This window comes from Theropithecus gelada, chromosome 14 (assembly GCF_003255815.1).
Source record: "Theropithecus gelada isolate Dixy chromosome 14, Tgel_1.0, whole genome shotgun sequence".
Taxonomy (NCBI): domain Eukaryota; kingdom Metazoa; phylum Chordata; class Mammalia; order Primates; family Cercopithecidae; genus Theropithecus; species Theropithecus gelada.
This window is the reverse complement of record NC_037682.1, coordinates 21,425,658-21,448,742: the sequence shown is the minus strand read 5'-3', so window position 1 is coordinate 21,448,742 and position 23,085 is coordinate 21,425,658. Positions and strand designations below refer to the sequence as shown.

The 23,085-nt window shown below is 39.3% G+C and overlaps 1 protein-coding gene across 1 annotated transcript in view; it reads left to right on the top strand.

Annotated features, from left to right (window-relative positions):
* Positions 1-23,085, top strand: part of EXT2 (exostosin glycosyltransferase 2) — a 157,080-nt gene that overhangs the window by 72,777 nt on the left and 61,218 nt on the right. The window contains 1 exon segment of the mRNA XM_025356328.1: positions 12,657-12,725. Within this exon segment, the coding sequence (XP_025212113.1) occupies positions 12,657-12,725 (69 nt within the window).

The window sequence follows — 23,085 nt, the reverse complement described above, 5'->3', positions numbered from 1 at the left end:
AAAAAAAAAAAAAAAGTAATATTCAGTGAATACAATTTTACAGTTTTTAATCCTTTCAAAGTACATTAAAAATAGTATGCTAAATCTTTGATATTTCTTCCTCCAGGAGGTGAAGCTTCATTACTTTCCCTTTCAGTATAGACTGAACATAGTGACTTGCTTCTAGGGGGCATACACTATGGGATGGGAACAGTAGTAATTTAACAGTGGGGAAACCTGGCAGACCCCACCTTAACTATGTGAGCAAGGTTAACATTACTTGTAATAAGTCATATTGGTAGCATGTGTCCCCTGATGGAATGTGAAGAGAAGGGTACAGCATCTCTGTAGTATTCTCCAAAATCTATAACCTCAATCTAGTAAGTAGAAAACATCAGATAAACCCAAATTGAGGGGCATTCTATGAAAGTCCTGATCAGTACTGTTCAACTGTGTCAGTATCACGTAAGACAAGGAAAGACTGAGAAACTGTCACTGATTAGAGGAGACTGAGCTGACATGATGAGTAAATGCAATATGGTGTCCTGGATTAGATCCTGGAACAGAAAAAGGGACTTCTGGAGAAAACTGGGAATCTGGAGAAGACAAAAAAGTATGTCGTTTGGTTAATAGAATTGTACCGATGTTAACCTCTTGGTTTTGATAATGGTACCATGGTGATGTAAGATGTTAACATTAGGAGAAGCTGGATGAGGGGCATTCCAGATATTTGAGAACTCTCTGGCTACTATTGCAACTGTTCCCTAAGTCTAAAAGTATTTCAAAATAAAAAGTTAGAAAAAGCAATCACCAGTTGGGCATGGTGGCTCATGCCTGTAATCCCAGCACTTTGGGAGGCCGAGGCAGGTGGATCACCTGAGGTCAGGTGTTCGAGACCAGCCTGGCCACGAGTGAAACCCCATCTCTACTAAAAATATAAAAATTAGCCAGGCATGGTAGCAGATGCCTGTAATCCCAGCTACTCGGGAGACTGAGGTAGGAGAATCGCTTGAACCCAGTAGGCCGAGGTTGCAGTGAGCCGAGATTGCGCCACTGCACTCCAGCCTGGGAGACAGAGTGAAACCCCATCTCAAAAAAAAAAAAAAAAAAAAGAAAAACAGAAAGCAATTACCACTTTACATGGCAAAAAAGTAGAAAAATACTTAAACCTACCAAAAACTTATAAAATGAATTCTGCTGCTGTTAGGTGAACCACTGGGTGTGACTTTCTATAAATTTTCAGCGAGTGCCATATGGGTGGGTTCCTAAATTACTGAATTTATATAACTGAGAGGTGAAGATGGTGGGTCTGGGAAAATGTACTGGATTAATAGAAACGTGTTTCCAGGAGTTGCACGTGGAGAAGGCAAATAAAACAGCTTCATGAATAAGGAAGGGAAAATAGCAGTCTCACGTTTTATGTGGCAAGGTGTTTTACATTAAACTAAATTAACAAAATAAATATTTTAAATAAAGAAAACAATTTGTATGTGGATAAATCCCAGGTATATTAACCTTTTTGCTTCAAAATCCCTTTTTATGTTACAGAAAGTAAGTTCTATTAATTGCTGTTTGTTGAATCCCAAAGTTGAAGGGATATCACATGTTTGTGAACTTCCTCTGCTCTTCTGGAGAAACTGGTAACATGGGCATAGTAAATGTCTACAAAAACCTCCAGTCCACAAGAAGTGCCTTTCAGGGGTTTTGCTGATATTTTTTTCCCTCTAGTTTTAAGTTGGTTGTCAGGTAACTCTTATATTTATGAAAATGGAGTACGTAAAAGAATAAACAAAAAAATATTGCTTACAGTAATTCTAAACTAAAAATAAGGATGCTTGGGTTATAATTTGGCCTTACTATTGAGCTTTTTGAGCTGTCAGATGAAGATTATTAGAGCCTATCTCTGGGACCTTCAGACTGTTATGAGGTAGTCCAGGAAGGACATCAGACTCCCTGCTCTTGTGCTGTCAAAAGGACCAGTGAGCACCAAAGAGCCTGTTGGACACAGGGCTTTGGAAAGTTGGGAATGTTCTTTGCTGCTATTTTGTTAAAGCAAACAAATGAAAAGGAATAATTAGCCTTTGGCACATGTATTTGGAAAGGCTTAGAATCCCTTTGGAAGTTTTCAGGCTTATCTTCAGACACAGCTTTGAAAGATAAATCCATGATGCATGGAAATATTTTCCAGCCCTTCACCTGAAATAAATGGTTCTGTCAATGTTAGTGTGTTAAGAGAAAATTTCCTATAGCTCAGATCTCTTGAATCTCCTCATTTGCTAAGAGGGAGAAGATTTGCCTTTTTAACAATGCAGCTGTTTCTTAAACTTCGGGAGGGAGCAAGTGAATGCTTTATTTAATCTGTCTTGGTTCTCTGAGGTTTTGGGGTCTGTGTTTTGTTGTTTTCTCATTAAGTTTGGAAAATTCTTAGCTCTTTTTCCTTTAAATACATCTGCTGCCTTGTTCTCTACTTCACCCTCTCTCCTCTTCTGAGACTATAGTTACAGGTATGTTAGAGTGTTTGATATCGTCCTACAGTCTACAGTTCTAGAGTACTCTGTTTTGGATTTCCTCCCCCCCTCCCAACTCTTTTTTCTCTTTGTGTTTCAGTTTGGATAGTTTCTATTGTTCTGTCTTCAAGCTCTCTCTTGTCTTGGCTCTGTCTAGTGTGCTAAGCCTGTTAAAATAATTCTTCATTTATAATACTGTTTTTTCACTTCTAGCATTTTTATTTGACTGTTTTTTATATTATCCATCTTTCTACTAAAAATTCCCATATGTTCCTGTGAGTTGTCCACCTTTTTCACTAGATCCTTTAACATATTAATTACAGTTAAAGTCCTTGTCTAATAGTTCCATCATCTTGGTCATCTTTGAGTTAGGTTCTGTTGACAGCTTTGTTTTATGTCAATGGTCTGTTTTCTCTTATTTTTTGTTTCTGGAAAACTTTGATTGAAAGATGGGCATTCTGTATAGAAAAACAGAAGAGACCAACTTAAATATCATGTTCAGAAATGAGCACACCTTCTCTTCTGTCAGGCCCTTAGTGTGGGAGGCTGACTCAGTCTACTCAGTAATTAGGGGTGGGTTTCAGCTGATTTGTGGTTGGAGTGACCATCAGTGTGCCACAGACTTCCAGTGCTCCCAGGACATGGTGGCCACTACCTTACACTTGGTGTGAGGCCCCGCCTCCTGGAGTGCTTCTCAGAGTTCCTGCCTGGCCCTCTGCTCTCAGTAAACCCAACCTGCCCCCTTTCTTCTCACTCCTGTTCCTCCCTTGGTATAGACTGCTGGTGCTTGTACTTGGTGCTAGGCTCATGGTGGGGGCAGTGGGATTTTCCCTTCCCCTAATCCAGCCTCGGTCTTAGGCCCTTTTCCTGGAGCCTGGGGAGTGAATCTTTCTCAGTGTTCCTGTTCTTTCCTCTGGTGGCAGCTTAACCTGCCCTTCCTCTTGGCGGGTCTTGGACTGGAGAGTTTCCTGCCCTTCCCTGAGTGGTAGTGAACCTCTGCTTTGTGTCAGTGCAGGGTCCTGATCTGAGCCAGTGCTCCTGCTTGTCTTTCTGGGGCAGATGGCTTTTGCTTCTACACCTCCTGGCGAGGCAGTATACCTTTGCCTGTGATTAGTGGTGGGAGGGTATCCTGTTCCTCCCACAGCAGTAGACTTTTTGCATGGCTTCTGGTGGAGTTGGGGGAGTTTTTTGCCCTCCTTTGGGAGCAGAGGGCTTTTGCTTCGCCCTTTCTAGCAGTAGTGGTTTACTGGGGGCTGGAAGGATTCCTACTTCTAGAAATAGTGGATCCTGGACATGGTAAGGTTTCCTTCTGTCCTCCAACCCTTGAGACTTTTGTTTTGGATAACAAAAACTACAATAAGTGGGCAGAGTTTTATCCAAATCTTCCTCAGAAGCATCCAGCAGAAGAGAACTTGCGAGTGAATGTGGATCCCCTTGTGTCTAGAGCTTCTAAACTGTCCTGATGGCCCATGCTCAGTTTTGAGAATTTGTTAAAATTGTAGCTGTTTTCTGTGGCTGCTTTTATGAAGTCCACCTCCTCTTCCTGTGCTCTTCCAAAGCTGAAATAATTTGTGTGTCCCAGCTCTCCTTGGAGAGGCTTGCCATCTTTGAAATGTAGTTCCCTTGACTGCCTTATGAACATAGCTCTCTTATGGGCCTAAGGAAAGTTATGATGTTTGTAGCTTATGATGTTTGTAGGCTTTTTCTCATTATTATGGTAGATTCCATGTTCTCTTTTGACTTTCTCCATCCTAAGCAGAAGCGAATCCTTTGTGTTATGACCAACCAGTGAGTGGGGAGAGGGGAAATGGAGCAGTATTTAAGCAAGTACCGATCCATAGTTACATGTCATTGCCAGATGTTTGGATGGCATTAGCACTTGGAAGTTGGGACAGAAGCATAGCTGGCTGGTTTTGTTTTGTGGGTTCCATTAGAAAAATCCTTTAATATACCAAAATTAAGCCTATTGACCTACGTCACTTTCAGGAGGTTCTGATTAAAAGGGCAGTCCAAAGTTGACTGGTTCATTAGAGCCAGCCATCATTGGATGCAGATACTCTTGGGCTAGGTAGGGTTTTTATATAATCTTTGTGCTATTGGACAGACCTCCTGACCACTTTGAGGTAGCAAACTTACATGACACAGTTTTAAAAGTTGTTTATCTCTCTCGTAGTCTATTACAAGCGTAACATAAAGGACATTCTTAGTCCTGTTTCTGCCTTGCTGTTACAACCAGGAACAGATTTTCCTCCTTTTCCCTCAGATCCACTCCCCTAATCTTTCACTTTTTAAAATTTGGTATACAAGATGTGATGCCATGATTAAATGATTGTTTTCCCCTTAAGCCTCATGAATTAACACCTTGATGATTTGGAAAAGTTTTGTAGGATGCAAGTGGTGCCTGTCCTACCTTGTGCCTGTAGGGCACTGTTGTCAGATGGATTTGTTCTTTCAACAATGTTTAACTGCCTGCCCTTTAACAGGTGCTGTGTTAGGTGTTAGGTGCTAGTGGTGAGCAAAACCAGACATATTCACACTCATGGAGTTTCTGGAAAAGGACTGTCTTCTTTCTCAGAAGCCTCATGATTGATTTAGAAGGGACATGTTATTGATTGCTGTACTTTTCGATATGAAATGCTATCATACTCCCACTTGATGTATTTTTATTATTTCCAACTCCATTCTCTGGGGGTTGGATTTCTTCACTGTCTTCAGGAACTGAGATGAATGGAGTTGTAACACTGGGATCCTATTCTCTTTCCTCTTCCCCTTCACCCATTCTCACCCCAAAACAGTGCTGCCAACTGTTGAATATATTCTTCTTCTTTTCTTTTTTTTTTTTGAGGCAGAGTCTTGCTCTGTCGCCCAGGCTAGAGTGCAGTGGCGCGATCTCGGCTCAATGCAAACCCCGCCTCCCGGGTTCAAGTGATTCTCATACCTTAGCCTCCCGAGTAGCTGGGATTACAGGCTCCCGCCACCACACCCAGCTAATTTTTGTATTTTTTAGTGGAGACAGGATTTCACCATCTTGGCCAGGCTTGTCTCAAACTCCTGACCTCATGATCCACCCGCCTCGGCCTCCCAAAATGTTGGGATTACAGGCATGAGCCACTGTGCCCGGCCCTGTTGAATATATTCTAATGTAAGTGACAAAGACCCTAAGGGGACAGGACGGATGTAAGTGTTGGAGAGAGAGCTAACATTTCCCAACTGCCTATTCTGCGCTAGCACTGCGGTACTTTGTAAACCTCATCTCATTGAATCTTCATGGGATAGGGGGTGTGATCTCCATCTTACAGATTCAAAAAACAGAGGTTAAGTAACTTAAAATTGCGCAAGATGCTCTATAACTGTTGTCCTTTCCCCTATACCACACTGGCTTCCCTTCAACAATTACTGCTAATCCTATTGCCTACGCATTACTGAAAATTAAGAAATGAATCACATTTAACTGATGTATCAACTGAAATAGCAATTTCAATTTGGAGTTCCACTTTGCCCATGATAGTTTTAAGCTGGCCCAGTCCCTGCCCTAGAGGAGCTTTATAATTCTCATGTTTTAAAGTATCATAGGAACTATGTAGTTCTTATGCTGTGAAATCTGCATGTTTTATAAACAGAATCACAGTGGAATCTGATTAACCAAGAAAGTTTAAATGCTTTGTTCAAGGTTATATTGGTATGACCTATTTATTCACCTGTAACTTAACTCTTCAGCTGTGTACCTTCCACAGTTTAGAGTGACTGGGGAATTTGCATAGCTGCTGAAGAATCCGTCATTCACACTTTTAAGATAGATATAAATGTGGACCGTGTTTTAAGGGAGAAAAAAACCATAATAAGCACTTATTTGCATTTGCTCTCTGGATGAGAATAGTGGTGCTTTCGTACATTGCCAACATAGCTGAAAACTCCTTCCTCTCTGTGGATAAGCAGGCTATACTGAGTCCTGGAGGGACTATAAATTATAATACCTTCTGAACATTTCAAGGTATTACAGAGGTCCTGCAGAAACAATTAAGCCTGAGAAGTTCACTTATCCCCAGGCTGAGACACTTGAGCTATGATTATTGGCAAAACTTGCTTCCTTTCTGAGTGAATTGCAATTTGGTGGACAGGGTGAGATGATTTGAGACATCTTAAATTAGAAGTTCAGTTGTGCATTTGTGCCTTTGGCTGGTGTCCTGGGTGGATTTCTTACCAATCGTTGTTTTCTATAAATCCCAAAATCTGCTGTCTCCACTGTGATTATATGTGAGCATAAAGCTTTGGAATGCTTCAGTTGGAATGTGGTTTAATTTGAATATGACTTAAAAGAACATATGATGATAGACCGATTTGGGTAGAAGAGGAGATAAATATTCAGGATATATGTGTGTTTATGTTTGGCCTGATGCTTTGTAAATTTTTACACCTTTCAGTTTCTTGAAAAAGGACCATTTTCTAAAACTTGCTGTGTGCTGGTACTCTTAATGCTCTAGAACAGGGTAGAAAAAGGTCTGAATTTAGAGTTAGGAATCATGGATTTGAATCGTGATTCTGCTCCTTAATATCTTTGTATCTTAGTTTCCTCACTTATAAAATGAAACTGTCCCGAATAAGTGACAAACTGGTTGTGAAGAGCAGATGAAATCATGAATATAAAAGTGCTCTGCAGCAGGTAGAACACGAACATTTGCAAGGATGATGATTTTTAAAATGCCAATATCTATTTCCAAGGACCTCACAGTCTAGCTGGAGAGAAAAAGTGATCCTCTGAAATGACAGAAAAACAATTATAGAACAGTATATAACAACTAATGTGTATGGCAAAAACTGTAAGGGCTAAGGGATTTCATAGCAAGGGGAGATTGGTGGTAATAGAAGTGATCAGTAAAAGTTTCATAGGGAAGATGGGTTCTTTCAGGTCTCATAAAATGTAAATATTTTGGCTGGATGCTAGGAGAGAAAGCAGTAACATGAATTTAAGCAGGATTGAGATAGTAGCGAATCGGCCATATCTAAGAAGCAATAGCAGGGAGGCAGCCAGCTGTGTGCCCAGATGACCAACTATCGGACAACTTGAGAAAGTCAGATACCCTTGAAAGCTAAATCTGTATTTCAGCTTTTCTTTGAGTAGGAGACATTCTCATTGTGCATGCTTTGCCTTCTTCTTATTAGTCAGTGGAGATGATAGTAGTTACATAACTCAAGTTACCCTAGGCTTTTAACTAATGGATAGAACACTTGCCCCGGAAACAGAAGCAAAGTAAGCACATCTAGACCAGAAAGCATCTTTTTCCTTTACCCTTTTGGGTTATCCTTACAATTTCCCCATGTTAAATTTTCACATGTTCACTCCCTTGCATAAATCCTGATAGCCTCTGGTTTTGAGTGGAATCAGACATCTGAATGAAGCTGGAGAGATCATATAGAGTAGCATTCTGCTTTTGTTAGGAACTGAGTTTAACCTCTGCTCGAATAAGGAACTGCCTTCTTTCCAAAGACTATATCGGACCAGGAAAGAGTAGCTGATACTGGAGCAACCCTCCTGCCAAAAGAAGAAAAAATTATAAAAGTTTATTTAAAACAACTGTTTACAGGCATTGTAGAGCAACTAACATAGTATTTGAGGGAATACCATTCCTGAGAGGAAGAAAGCACTTGGAATTGAGCTACATAGTCACTCTGGCATTTTCCCTGAGGGTACTTGCCAATTCTCTATGCAAGAGTGTGGGGTCCCAGCAGAAAGCAGCAGTCCTACAGGGCTTAGAGGTTGGAGTTAGGGGCTATTAAAGTATTTGGGATCTGAAACACAAAATCCCAGGAGAAAGAAAACCACAAGGAAGAAAGTGAAAAATGTGCTTGTAATCTTCCCTTGGGGTATTTGCCAACTCCTAAGGTACACATGATCAGAGCAAGGCTCCAAGAATCCTTGTAAAAAGCAGCAGTTGGGAATGTTGTGAGCAATGCAGATATTTCAGCAGCCATATACAGTGCTGGTGAGAGGTTGGTATTCAAGGCCTGCCAAGGTAGAGGGGCCCTGGCAAATACAGACACCCCAGGCTTTAATTGGAGGCCTCAGAAGGACCACACTTTGAGCATAAGGGAAAGCTGAAATAAGCTAGCTCTGACACAACTTAAAACTGACCTCTGACAGGATTAAAGTGGCCTGACTGTACTATTACACCTGCCAGAAGAATACGTTACACTCTTAGGAGGAAGATAATCTGAATCATCCAGAACCTCTACAGGTTTTAAACAGAATGTCTGCCATCCAATAAAAAACTAAGAAGCATGCTAAAATTGAGACCAAATGACCAAAATGAAGAGAAAAACGACAGTAGCAAGATATCCACAGGTGATTCAGATATTGGAGTTTATTAGTCAAGAACTGACTATGTTTAAGAAAGTAGAAAAAAAGAAGAATACTTTCAACAAAGACATGAAATCTACTTTTGACAAGATCAAATGGAAATTCTGGAACTGAAAAAATATAGGAATGAAATTAAGAATTTAATACATTATTTAATAGCAGTTTAAACACCAAAGAAAAAGGGATAGAAGATTATTGAACCAGAAGAAAAGTTAGTAGAAAACACCCAGATTGAAGCACAGAGAGAAAACATACTGAAAAGGGAATAAGAGATACATGAGATATATTGAAAACATTGTGAAATATATTTCACATATATGTACATTTGGAGTCTCAGGAGAGTGCAACGGAAGTAATATTTAAGAAATATTGGTGAAACCCCATCTCTACTCAAAATACAAAAAATTAGCCGGGTGTGGTGGCGGGTGCCTGTAGTCCCAGCTACTAGGGAGGGTGAGGCAGGAGAATGGCATGAACCCGGAAAGCAGAGATTGCAGTCAGTGAGCTGAGATCGCGCCACTGCACTCCAGCCTGGGCGACAGAGGGAGACTCTGTCTCCAAAAAAAAAGAAATATTGGCTGAGAGTTTTCTAAAATCAGTGGAAAGCATCAAACCACAAATTGAAGAAGCACTACAGTCCTCAGTGGAATAAATACAAAGGGCCACATCTAGGCATGTCATAGTTGAATTACTGTAAGGCAAAGACAGAGAAACTTAAATGCAGTCAGAAATAAAAAGCATATTGTCTTCAAAGGTGCACCAGTAAGATTGACAGCTGGTTTATCAATGAAGAATTGGTTGAAACCAGAATACAATAGAAGTATACCTTGAATGTTTTGAAAGAAAATAATCACTAACCTAGAATTCTCTACCTATCAAAAGTATCCTTCAAAAATTGTTTGGGTAAAAAGAAGCTTTCAAACAAGTAAAAAGAGAGAGTCATCCACTAATTCTGCAATGAAATAAATAAAATAAATTCTTCAGTTAGCAGGAAGATGATATGTGATGGAAGCTCAGATATGCATCAAGAAAAGAAAGGGTAAATACATGGTGAAAATTTACTTTAAAAAATAATGATGTCCCCAGGCACGGTGGCTCTTGCTTGTAATCCCAGCACTTTGGGAGGCCAAGGCTCGTGGATCACGAGATCAGGAGTTTGAGACCAGTCTGACCAATATGGTGAAACCCCATCTCTACTAAAAATACACAAATTAGCCGAGTGTGGTGGTGCATGCCTGTAATCCCAGCTACTTAGGAGGCCGAAGTGGGAGAATCGCTTGAACCTAGGAGGTGGAGGTTGCAGTGAGTCGAGATTGCGCCACTGTACTCCAGCCTGGGTGACAGAGCAAGACTCTGTCTCAAAAATAAATAAATAAATAATAAAAATAAATAAATAAAAAACATGTCTTGTGGGATTTAAAATGTGTAGATGAAAAATATTTGACAATAATAGCATAGCAGATAGGAGAGAGCTGATAAGTTATAAAATTGTTAGTTTGAGATGTAATATAATAAAGCAATGATGCTTACTGTAGTTGTTAGGAAAGCTACTCAATAACAAAAGACTAAATAACTAGCAACCTAATGAAGAAGAAAAATGTGGAATAATAATAAAAATTTTTTGATCAATTCTAAAGATGAGAAAAAACTAAAATAACAAGAGATAAATAGGAAACAAATAGAATGATCATACATTTAAACTCAGCCATATCAGTAATGTAAATTAAATATAAATGGACTGTATTTGTAATTAGGAAACAAATATTTTTGGATGAGATAATATATTAAAACCCAGTAACAGATTGATTATCCCTTATCCAAAATGCTTGGGAGCAGAAGTATTTAAGATTTCAGATTCTTTTTTTAGATTTTAGGGAATCTGAAATGCTCCAATGAGCATTTCCTTTGAGCATCATGTCAGCACTCAAAAAGTTTTGGATTTTGGAGCATTTTAGATTTGAGTTTTTTGGATTTAGGATGCTCAACCTGTATATGCTTTTTGCAACAGACAAGCTTGGGACAAGCTTTGAGGGTAAAAATTTGAAATATATATTTATAAACTTGAAATACATATATGTGTATATAAATATACACACACACCCTACACAATCCATAGCCACACATACAGGCAGACAAATAAAAATCAATAAGGATATAGAATATTTAAACAAAATTATACCCATCAATTGCAGAATATATATATTTTTAAGTCTACATACATTATTTATAAAAATAAACAATGTGCTGGGCCATAAATCAAGTTTGAATAAATTGTAAAGTATTGAAATCATATGTGTTCTCTGACCACAGCACAGTCAAAGTGCAATCAAAGTAGAAATCAGTAATAGAAAGATAAATAGAAAAAATAAAAATATTTAGAAATTAAACAATGTTCAAAGGAAATTAGAACTTTTTTGTCTAAATGGTAATGAAAATGATATGTAAATGTGCAGGGAGCACTTAAATAGGACATAGCGGGAAATTTATAACTTTAAATGCATATATTAGAAATGAAGAAAGGTTGAAATCAATGATCTAAACTTTAATTTTAGGAAGTTAAAAGCAAGATTAATTAAATTCCTTCAAAATAGAAGGAAATAATAAGAACAAAAACTAGCAAAATAAAAAAAAGTATGATGTGGAAAATCAACAAAATCAAAAGTCAATTTTTACAAAAAGATTAACAAAATTGATAAAGCTCTACTAAGACTGATCAAGTACAAAGAGAAAACACAACAGTATCAGGAATGAAAAGAGATGTATTACAATAGATTCTACAGGTGTTAAATGGATGTGAATGCACAGCTTTATTTCAATAAATTTAACAATTTAGATGGAATGAAGATATCCCTTGAAAAGCACTACTTATGAAACTGACATACACACAGAAAAACATGCATAATCCTATGGCTATGAAAGAAAATTAATCCATAATTTAAAATGTTCACACACACACACACACACACACACACACACACACACCAATCCACCCACCCACCCACACCCTTGCCCAGATGGCTTCTGTGAGGAATTCCTCTAAAACCTTTCAGGGAAGAAATAATGCCAACCTCACATAAAAGTTCTCAAAGAACAGAAAAAGAGAGAATAGTTTCCACCTCATTTTGTAAGGCCAGCATAACTTTGATACCATAACCTGACTTAGATATTGCAAGTGTTGAGCAAAACAAATCAGACACAAAAGGGTAAATACTGTTTGATTCCATTAATATGAAATTCAAGAGCAGACACCACAATCGTAATCAGCATAATGGTTACTCTTAGAGGGTTGAGATACTGACTGGGAAATAGCATGAGGAAATCTTTTGGAATGCTGGAATGTTCTATATCTTTATCTGGATACTAATTATAAGAGTATATACATATGTAGAAATCCATTGAGCTGTACACGAGATTTGTGCACTTTACTGTGTGTATGTTATATAAGACAAAATATTATACACTCTGCTATAACACATCAGTAGTCTCATCATTACATAATTTATCTTCTATCTTAATTGAATCCAATGTGCATTTCACTTGCTAACATTTTATTTTGACTGCATTTGATAAATACAAACTTCTGATAGTAGCTGGCTTGAACAGCAGGGAGCATTTGCCCTAGGTACCCCCACCCCTACAACTTTGAGAATAAAGGAATTAGCTAAACCCAGAGTTGACTGTGATGGAGCATCTAGTTTTCCCACTCTGTCTCACTTGCTTGCTCACTTAAAACAGCGTTGTTTTCTTTATAGGCCCGGTGGTTCTGGGAAGCGTACTTCCAGTCAATTAAAGCCATTGCCCTGGCCACCCTGCAGATTATCAATGACCGGATCTATCCATATGCTGCCATCTCCTATGAAGAATGGAATGACCCTCCTGCTGTGGTAAGTGAATTCCAGTGCTAGCCACGTGAGGCATGCTCCAGCTGTCAGGGTGGGTGAAAGGAAAATGTACTACAATTGTAAAGGTTATTTAAATTATAGCTTTCTAAGGTGAGAGTATGCTTTTTATACTTGGGGGCTGATAAGGGCAGCGTAATTTTGAAACACTGACAAGAGTGAAAAATACGGAAGCAGCAGCTTCCAGTGTGTTTTAAATGTGCTTAGAAAGACCGTCTGTTTATTTTTTTACAGAGATAAGTAAGGAGGCATGGGTCTTGTTGGAAATCAAAGACATCCTGGTGACTTTTGCAATTGTAATGCTTAGAGCTTTTGAAAAAGTTCTGTAAGCAACTTAATAATAATAGCTTGTACTTTGAGTGCTTACTCTCTGCCAGGGACTGTGCTAAGTGCTTTACGTGTATTACTTCAATCAATATTTCCAACACACTGTGAGGAAAATAATAAGCAGAAGTGATCTAGAGGCATTACGGATTGCTATAGTCATTTGCTCACAATTGTGGCAGAGGCCTCTAGCTATTTCCAGCAAAGAGATGGAGCGGTCAGAAGCTGTTCTTGGGCTTTCTTCCTTGTGTGAAGGAATCATAAGGCACATGTGTCATTGTAGAGACTGTGGCAGTGGCTTCTAGACACACCTTCTTTTTCACTGAAAATGCCTGAAGTTCTGGAGCTGGAAATTACTACTTCCTAGCTGCTCTGAAGTGGACCTGGCTGTCCAGCTCACAGACCTCAAGGTGTTCCTGTAAGAGAACTAGACTCTTCTCCATTCTTCGTTCTAATCGTCTCTCTCTTTCTGACCAGCCCTCCTTGTCTCCCGATTCTACCTTTTATTTTATTTTTTAAAAATTATTATTATACTTTAAGTTCTAGGGTACATGTACACAACATGCAGATTTGTTACATATGTATACATGTGCCATGTTAGTGTGCTGCGCCCGTTAACTCGTCATTTACATTAGGTATATCTCCTAATGCTATCCCTCCCCACTCCCCGCTCCCCACAACAGGCCCCAGTGTGTGGTGTTCCCCACCCTGTGTCCAGGTGTTCTCATTGTTCAACTCCAACCTATGAGTGAGAACATGCGGTGTTTGGTTTTCTGTTCTTGCGATAATTTGCTCAGAATGATGGTTTCCAGCTTCATCCATGTCCCTACCAAGGACATGAACTCATCTTTTTTTATGGCTGCATAGTATTCCATGGTGTATATGTGCCACATTTTCTTAATCCAGTCTATCACTGATGGACATTATTGCTATCATTGATTCTACCTTTCCTTTCTTTCTTTCTTTTTTTTTTTTTTTTTTGAGACTGAGTTTTACTCTTGTTGCCCAGGCTTGAGTGCAGTGGCGTGATCTCAGCTCACTGCAACCTCTGCCTCCTGGGTTCAAGTGATTCGCCTGCCTCAGCCTCCCTAGTAACTGGGATTACAGGCGCCCGCCACCACACCCAGCTGATTTTTTACTTTTAGTAGAGACGGGGTTGGCCAGGCTGGTCTCGAACTCCTGACTTCAGGTGATCCACCCGCCTTGGCCTCCTGAAGTGCTGAGATCATAGGCATGAGCCATTGCGCCAGGCCCCGATTCTACCTTTTCTAAATAGTGCTGTATATGGCCACCTGGTTAATCTTCATATAGGACCATCCTTTTCTCTTTCCTTTCCTGCTTCCCTTCTTCCTACTTTCATCCAGGCTTTTTGAAATGATTACTGGGTTTTAGGTACTCAGGTACTGAGAATACGGAAAAAAGAAAACAGTTCCTGCCCTCAAAGACGCTCTCCACTAATTTGGGAAGCTAGCAAGTAATGCCGTGAACATAGAGGTCCTGTAGTGGAGTGGTGTACTGAGTGCTCTGGGTGCACAGGGGACAGGCATCTCTTCTTGCTGGGACACTTCCTGAAGAGGGAGTGCCCGAGAGGAAGTCAGTATGTGCATATGGTAAAAACAACAGCAAACATCTCTGTTTTGCTTGAGGTGAAGTTTCCTTCTATCTCCTCCTTGACTCCATTACCAAAGGCAACATCTCAGAATGTTACCATTCATATATAAGCATAATTTTGTAGTTTTAAAACATATATGGGATTATACTATACTTATTTTTCTGCCTTTTTTTATTTCAGCACTAGATTGTAGACTTATTTTTGTTTTATTCTATATAGGTCTACTTCAGTTTTTTAGGATGGCTGTATTAGTATTCAATTGTTTGGGTATATCGTATGTAATAGATCTATTATTGATAGGTATTTAGACTGCTTTCTTTTTTTTTTTCCTTCTTTCTAACAGTAATACAAGGGCATACTTTCATATGTTTACACATAAATATGTGAATATATCTACAGAATTAATTCCAGCTAAAAAACTGCTTAAAGAAAATACACGTTGGCCGGGCGCGGTGGCTCACGCCTATAATCCCAGCACTTTGGGAGGCCGAGGCGGGCAGATCACGTGGTCAGGAGATCGAGACCATCCTGGCTAACACAGTGAAACCCCGTCTCTACTAAAAATGCAAAAAATTAGCCGGGCGTGGCAGCGGGTGCCTGTAGTCCCAGCTACTTGGGAGGCTGAGGCAGGAGAATGGCGTGAACCCGGGAGGCAGAGCTTGCAGTGAGCCGAGATCGCGCCACTGCACTCCAGCCTGGGCGACAGAGCGAGACTCCATCTCAATAAAAAAAAAAAAAAGAAAATACACATTTTAAATGTTGATAGATATTAACAAATTTCTCTTTCAAAAGACTATATTAATGTATAGTTTCACAAATAACATTTGGGTGTTCTAGTTCTCCATGCCTTCAGTAATGCTGGGTATTTGAATTTTTTTGCTCATCTCATAAGTGAGAAATGGTCTTCATGTGTATTTTTCAAAGCAAAGATTGATAGCTTTGTTGAGTTTTCTCAGATAATTCTATTTGTATTTTTATTGTTATCACATTGTACTTTTAGATTGTTTTAGACATTTATTTGTTCAGTGGTTATTTACTGAATGCCTGCCTTGTTCCAGGCAGGGTGCGTGGTACTTTGAATGAACAAGGCAGAGGAGGAGCCTTGCCTTTGGGAAACTTACGTTACAATGGATCTTTCTATCTAGAAGAAAGATTTGTCTTTCTGGTAGAATTTATATGATGTGTGTGTGTGTGTGTGTGTATTTGTGTGTATATATATCTCCTTTACAAGTCTTGGTAAATATTTCTTAGATTTAAAATTTTTTCTTATGCTCTAATGAAAGAATACTTTCTGACCTTATAGTTCTCAACTGGTTACCATTTGTATACAGACACATTTTGACTTTTGTATATTAATTTTGCAACTATTCTGTTACTGAATTCTATAGTTGTTTACTTTTTTTACTTGATTCTCTTATATTTTTTAGATATACAATTATATCTACAAATGCTAATTTTGCTTCATTTTTCCAGTATTTGAAACCTTTATTTTTTCTTTTATCTAATTGCATTGGCTAGTACTTCCAGAACAATGTTAAATGGTGATTTGAATGTTAAAAGAAAACGGTAGGTATTATCTCGTCAATAGAAAGGAAGAAAGTTAGATTCCATCCAGAAGGAACAACAAATTCAAAGATATAGAGGGACAGGGGAGCTTGGTAGTTTAAGGAACGTCAGAGAGTTCACTGTGGCAACAGTGAAGGAGGCTTGGGAGGAAGAGGCAGAGGATGAAGTCTGGAGAGGGTCCAGATCACAAAACACCGTGTATCTTACATAAGGCATTGGAGTGTTATCTGTGAGAAACAAAAAATCACTGAAGCCTTTTAAACAAGGGAGTAATGTGATAAGATTGCATTTTGGGTCAGTCTCATCTTAGTGTGGAGGATGGATGATGCATGGCAGTGGGACCAGACTGGAGGCAGTAGACTGTTTGAGAAATCCAGATGAAAATTAATAGAGGACACATTTGAGTGGTGTCTGGAAAAATGGACTATTCTAACTGTAAGTGAGGGAGAAGTTCAGAAGACTGAGGTTTACTGTATAGTTTATCCAGATAGGGAATTTGGTTGCATGAGGAGTCATGGATGAGGATGGTATTGGCGTCCAAACTCAGTCTAAGGGCAGGGCCCTCCACAATCTACCTTTCTTTCTTTTTTTCTTTTCTTTCTTTCTTTCTTTTTTTTTTTTTCCTGTTCTGTTTCAGAGAGTTCTAGATTTCTGGCAGCACAACTCAATCCTTCCTCTGTGTGCCCCTGTTTTTCCTCCTCTGTGCCTTTGTGGCTGCTAGCCTTTTCCTTGGCACACCTTTCTTCCCCATCATCTGCAGATTTATACAGGCTTCAGTGGCTGGCTGGTAAACTCTTCTCTCCAGGAGGTCTTCCCAACCCCTTCAGTAGGAAGTAACTCTTAGAGCATGGTATCTGTGTTTCTTTTCCATCACTTACCATGTGTATAAGTGGAATTTCCTGTAAAGTTTTAAGCATCTTAAGGTCATTTCTGACCTTGGTGTTTCTCATAATACCTAGGACAACTTAATTCAGACAGGAAGATCTTGATATATAAAGGAAAGAAAGAGGGATGGAGAGAGGGAGAAAGGGAAGGAGGGAGGAAGATTGGCATCCTAGGACTTGAGCCATCTAAGACACATCCTGCTGGGAAGGTGGGGAAAGTGGTAGATTGTTTCTCATCTGTAAAGTGGTTATAATGACAGTAACCCAATGACTTATCTAAGATCATGTAATGGCAAGTTGTGTGAACAACTGAGAACCCAGGTCTTCTACCTGCAGATTATCTTGAATTGCCATGGAATTATAGGGGAGCCCTTGAGCCTCCTCTGGGCTAAAACGTTACTGCTGTTCCAAGCAAATGGTACAAGCTTGAGAGGAAAAATATTTCATCTGTTCCTCTGCAGGAGAATTCATACCGGTGCAGGAGAATTCATAGAGAATTCTGTCTGGTCATGACCCAGACAGGAAGTGCAGAAATACTGGGACTTTATCCTATACTTTTATCTAAAGCTCTAAGAGATGTTTAATAAAAATAAAGAGTTGGACTTTAGTTCTTTTTTATAAGAATATAGATAGGCTAGGAAAAATAGAATATGAAATTTTGCAGTTTTGAAATAGATATGTTTTAATTCAGGACAGAATGGTCAAAGTGCTAAACTCTTAACAATTTGAGAAATAACCATAAAAAGCATAAATCAAGGTATATAACTGGGAAATATATTCTCTATATGTTTTTAACTCTTTCTTAATCCTTTTTAGGATACTTTGGTATTTATCACATTTCTAGCTCAGGTGACGAGAGCCCTGATTTAAAGCAGTAGGTTATACATTTCTGCATCTTCAGTAAAAATAACTGATGGGAGGCCTGAATAGCGATGGTTTATTTATAGTTAACTTCTCCCCTTCCCTCAGAAATATTTAACCTACTCTAGATGAGATTACTATGAGCCCAACCTGCAGGGGAGTCTCTTCTCTAGATTCCATCAAATTTATGATGTCTGACACTCCGAGGTGGGAGTAGGCGTGGATCTTGGTCAGTAAATCAAAGGGTGGTCTGGGGTTTTCAGAGATACACTCTTAGGGTCTCCAGCCATGCACAGAGCTTGCTCAGACTGGAGAAGGAGAGGTGAGAGTTCAGAATCATATTTTGGCTAGATACAGCTGCCTTAGTTTAATGTAAAAAGAAGAGGGGGGGCCTATGTGTGTCAACGATTATGACAGTGAGAGGTGGCCTTTCAGAGTATTCATGTCACTAGATGCTTTGTCACTCTTATCTGTAAAACTAGGGTGATGACATTATCCACGTTGCACCACACCCTCAGAACCTGAAAAAGTTTGACACAGTAAAACTTGGACGTAATGTTAACGTAATAGACCTATCTAAATTGGAGAAATTGACCCTTTGTTTTGAAAGGAATTCTAATTTATCACCAAGTTAAAGTTCTTTATGAGGGGAAGCATGCATGCTTTTATATTAATTGTCTTAACTGTTCATGTTAAGGCTGCCTATATTTTTATGCCTTTTCTGTCCCTTCGTGCTTTTATTTTTCTCTCCTTTTTGCAAATATCAGCAAAGCTTTATCATCTCCCTAAATATCCTATATTACTTCTAATTTTGGTGCCATTTCTGGTCTTTGGTGCCATTTTACTTCTGGTTCTCTGCCAGATGTGAACATATGCAGGAGGACAGACACTGAGACAAGTGAGCTTTAAACTATGAATTCATGTGTCACCAAAGTTATATCCTCTCAGTGACAACTTTTTAAAAACTAAATGTAATATAGTCTGAAAACGATGTAGAGTGGAGTGTTTTCCCATGTTATTTTTCTATGATGTGATTTGAAAGATTATACTCCATCTTATCAATGTTATAATTTTATTTACATTTTTGATAGACAGTGTTTTTTTCCAAGTTTGCTATCATAGGTAACACTAATAAAGATACCCCAGATTTTTTTCCTTTCTGCAATTACCTTACCAGATTTAAAACAAAAGGAAAAGAGAGTAGGGGTTCTTATAGCCATTGATAAAAATTGATGAGAAAAATGGGGAAGCATCTTAAAATGAATTATTGTACCCAGAATAAGAATGAGGTTGAATAACAAGAGCTTTTTCTATGAAATCTAGCCGGAGCGGCAACTTCGCTGCAATCAAAGCCTCAGATGAGGATTAGATACTTCCCTGGACCTCCTCTAAGTCTCAGTCTAACTCTAATTTTTGAAGATAGAAAGGGCAAGGGATCAGCCAGATGAGAGTATTGCATAAGAGCACTTGATTGACAAGAATCACCCAGGGGGATCAGAAATCACAACTGTGGGCAAAATGTGGTAGAGTGTGCCATGAGGCAGTGGTTCCCAATCTTTCGTATGCATCAGAATACAGAGTGCTGCCACCCCGCCCTGAGATTCACATTGGGTAGGTCTGGGTTAGGAACCTAGAATTCGCATTTCTTTTTTTTTTTTTTTTTTTTTTTTGAGACAGAGTCTCGCTCTGTCGCCCAGGCTGGAGTGCAGTGGCCGGATCTCAGCTCACTGCAAGCTCCGCCTCCCGGGTTTACGCCATTCTCCTGCCTCAGCCTCCCGAGTAGCTGGGACTACAGGCGCCCGCCACCTCGCCCGGCTAGTTTTTTGTATTTTTAGTAGAGACGGGGTTTCACCATGTTAGCCAGGATGGTCTCGATCTCCTGACCTTGTGATCCGCCCGTCTCGGCCTCCCAAAGTGCTGGGATTACAGGCTTGAGCCACCGCGCCCGGCCCTAGAATTCGCATTTCTAGCAAATTCCCAAGTCTTGGGTGTTGATGCTGCTGGTCCAGGGACCATATTTCAACGTGGGATTTCATTCACTGTGTGTGTCCTAACTCACTCCCTGGAGAAGGCTCTTCCTTTCTCCTCATCCATTTCCTCCTCTTAACCCTGCGGGGCTTGGATTAGAGGCATCCAGAGGCTGGGTTTAGAGTGAATCTGTCCCAGCTACATGAAAAACTCAGGGCTGCCTATACTTAGATGTCCAGATGGTGGCCCTCACTCACAAAGGTTGTGGTTGTACAAGCAGCTGAAAATATCACTCAGCTATAAACACTAACAAGCAATAAATCACTCTGCAAGCTGAAGAAGCGCTAGCTCAGATGTATGAAGCAGAACTCTAAGTTGAAAAGATACCAGGTTAACAGTCTGTGTAACTCAACTCAGCACCCTGTAAGTTGTGGAATGTTTCTCTGGAATTTGAAAGCCTACCCTGCCCCACAGGAGGCCTTCTTGGCTTATTCTCTCCGTCTTCCTCCTACTGCCTAGATATGATAAAAAAAAAAAAAAAATGTATGGAATTTAGAAATTTTAGCTCGAATTTAAGGTACGTTTAAACTTTTTGAAGTCTATTGTTTTTATAGGTATCACATTTAGAGGATCACATTTGCACAAGTGATCCAGTATGCTACCCTAAATTCCAGACCTTTCCTTAAGTAGTACCTTTTACTTCTTTGGAAGCGAGCTAGAAAGTCTCAGAATGTCAGCAGCCAGGGAAGGAAAGCTGAGCTGGGTCTGCAGATGGAGAGATGCGGAAAGATACAGAGAGCTTGATCTGGGGCCCCAAGCAAAGAACTTGGCCAATTCTGATGGTCAGATGGAAAATGGTAAAGAAAATGAAAATCACAAGCCCGATCCAGATGGGGAATATAGATAAAGAACATGAAAAGACAGACTCGGGGATATTACTAAGATGATCTTGTCAATCAGAAGAGCATGCTAGAGCTTTTGTAGCCAAGAGAAACGAATGTGCCTGTGTAACACACATCTGCATGGCAGCCCTAGTGGTGGTGCTGGATGAATGAATGTACACACATTGTTTCCTTGGATGCAGTCCTGCCTTCGTTGCTTACTTAGAGTTCACTTTTATGGCTCTAGCTTTCATGAATCAAAACCTGACTGCTTCCTTACATCACACAGCTTGTGGGAGGGCAGTGAGTAGAATAGTTTTTCAGAGTCCGTGGGAGCTTGATCTGGCAGCAGATTAATTAAGAACATACTGAGTGTTTTGGCAAAGTAATCCTTCATGTACCAACTGTCACTTAGATTAGCACATCAAATTCCCTTTCCCCTTTCTTCAGGGGCCATTGTAATTCTCCCTTGAGGTCTGCTTAAATGATTCAATAATAGAAGTTACCAGGGAAATGTGGTAGTTAAGTATTATAACCTCAACATAATGAATTTTGTTTCCATTTCTAATAGTCTTCGTTTTTATGTATCTCCCAATTGATTAATATTTGAGTGTAATTTTCTTTTTTCTTTTTTTTTTTTTGAGTGTAATTTTCTAATAAATAGGTCATTACAGCTGCAGATTAGAAAACTTTACACATTGCTTCAACCAGAGGCTGATTCTTGACTTTTGGTTCTCCCCGTTTTTTTTTTTTTTTCCCCCTCAGCCATATTTCTTAGTTTTGTGTTTTAGAAAATAGTGCGGCTTAACACATATATGTGACTTAAAAATTCAAGTAAAAGAAACCATAGAATGAAAATTAGGGCCTGTTTTCAAGGGGTAACTGCTTTTAACTCTTTAACTTTTCTCTGATACTTTCTTCCTGTTTCCCCATTAATGCTGTTTTTAAATTTCTTACTCAGGAACTTCTTTTTACTTCAAGTTAACACTTTTTCTCCTGTTGTTTCTACTTCCCTTACACACTCCTCCTGTTCCATCTTACCATTATGACTTTGTCATCATTTTTCATTAAAGTGGTATTTATTATATGCATTATTAGAGCTGTATAAATGTTGTTTTCAACTGAACAAAGTTGTAAACAAGGATTTTGTTTCCTTTCTTGTACAGCTTTCTATTTTCCAGAGAGCTAATAAATGCCTAGGTTTTTTTTTTTTTTCCCTCAGTTTTCCATGTTCCTATCACTAATTTAATTTTGCTGGATTCCCAAACAAAATAATAAAATGTTCAAGCACAAGTGAAGTCCAGGATTTTTCTTTCTTTCTGGAGTCATCTCTCCTGTAGCCCCTCTCTTCAGTTCCAGGTGGCAGTGATTACTCTCCAGGTCTCCTGGGCAGCCATCATCCTGATGCTCAGTTCACCGTGACACTGAGAATTCCCTTTTTGTCTCTGCTCTGTCAGATTTTTTATTTCCATATTGTAACATCTTTCTCTGTTTTGGTTTATTTTTTTCCAAAAGCTTCTTAAGAAATGGAGGAAGGGAGATACATTTCTGTCACCTTACATGTCCTAAAGTTATTTATTCTGGCTGGGCATGGTGGCTCACGCCTGTAATCCCAGCATTTTGGGACGCCAAGGTGGGTGGATCACCTGAGGTCAGGTGTTCAAGACCAGCCTGGCCAACATGGCAAAACCCCATCTCTACAAAAATACAAAAATTAGCTGGGCATGATGGTGTGTGCCTGTAATCCCAGTTACTTGGGAGGCTGAGGCAGGAGAATTGCTTGAAACCAGGAGGCGGAGGTTGCAGTGAGCCGAGATCGCGCCATTGCACTCTAGCCTGGGCGTCAGAGTGAGACTACATCTCAAAAAAAGAAAAAAAAAAAAAGTTATTTATTCTGTTACACATGTGATTAATAATTGGGCTAGTGGAGAATTCTGATTGAGGTGGGTTTTCTTATGAATTTTGAAAGAATTGCTCCATTATCTTCTAAACTTTTCATTTTAATCTCAAAAAGTGAGATGTCATTCTAATTCCTGGTCCTTTTGTGTGACCTTTTTTTCCTTCCTGGCAAATTCTATGTTCTAAAGTCTTATGATGATACGCCCTGATGTAGGTGTTTTCTGCTAGCTGGATACTGATTTGGACCCTTTTAAACTGGAAATCCATGTACTTCAGTTGTGAGAAATTTTTCTATTTTATTTCTTTGATTATTTTATTTTTCTGTTTTCTCTTTTCTTTCTTTATGGGAC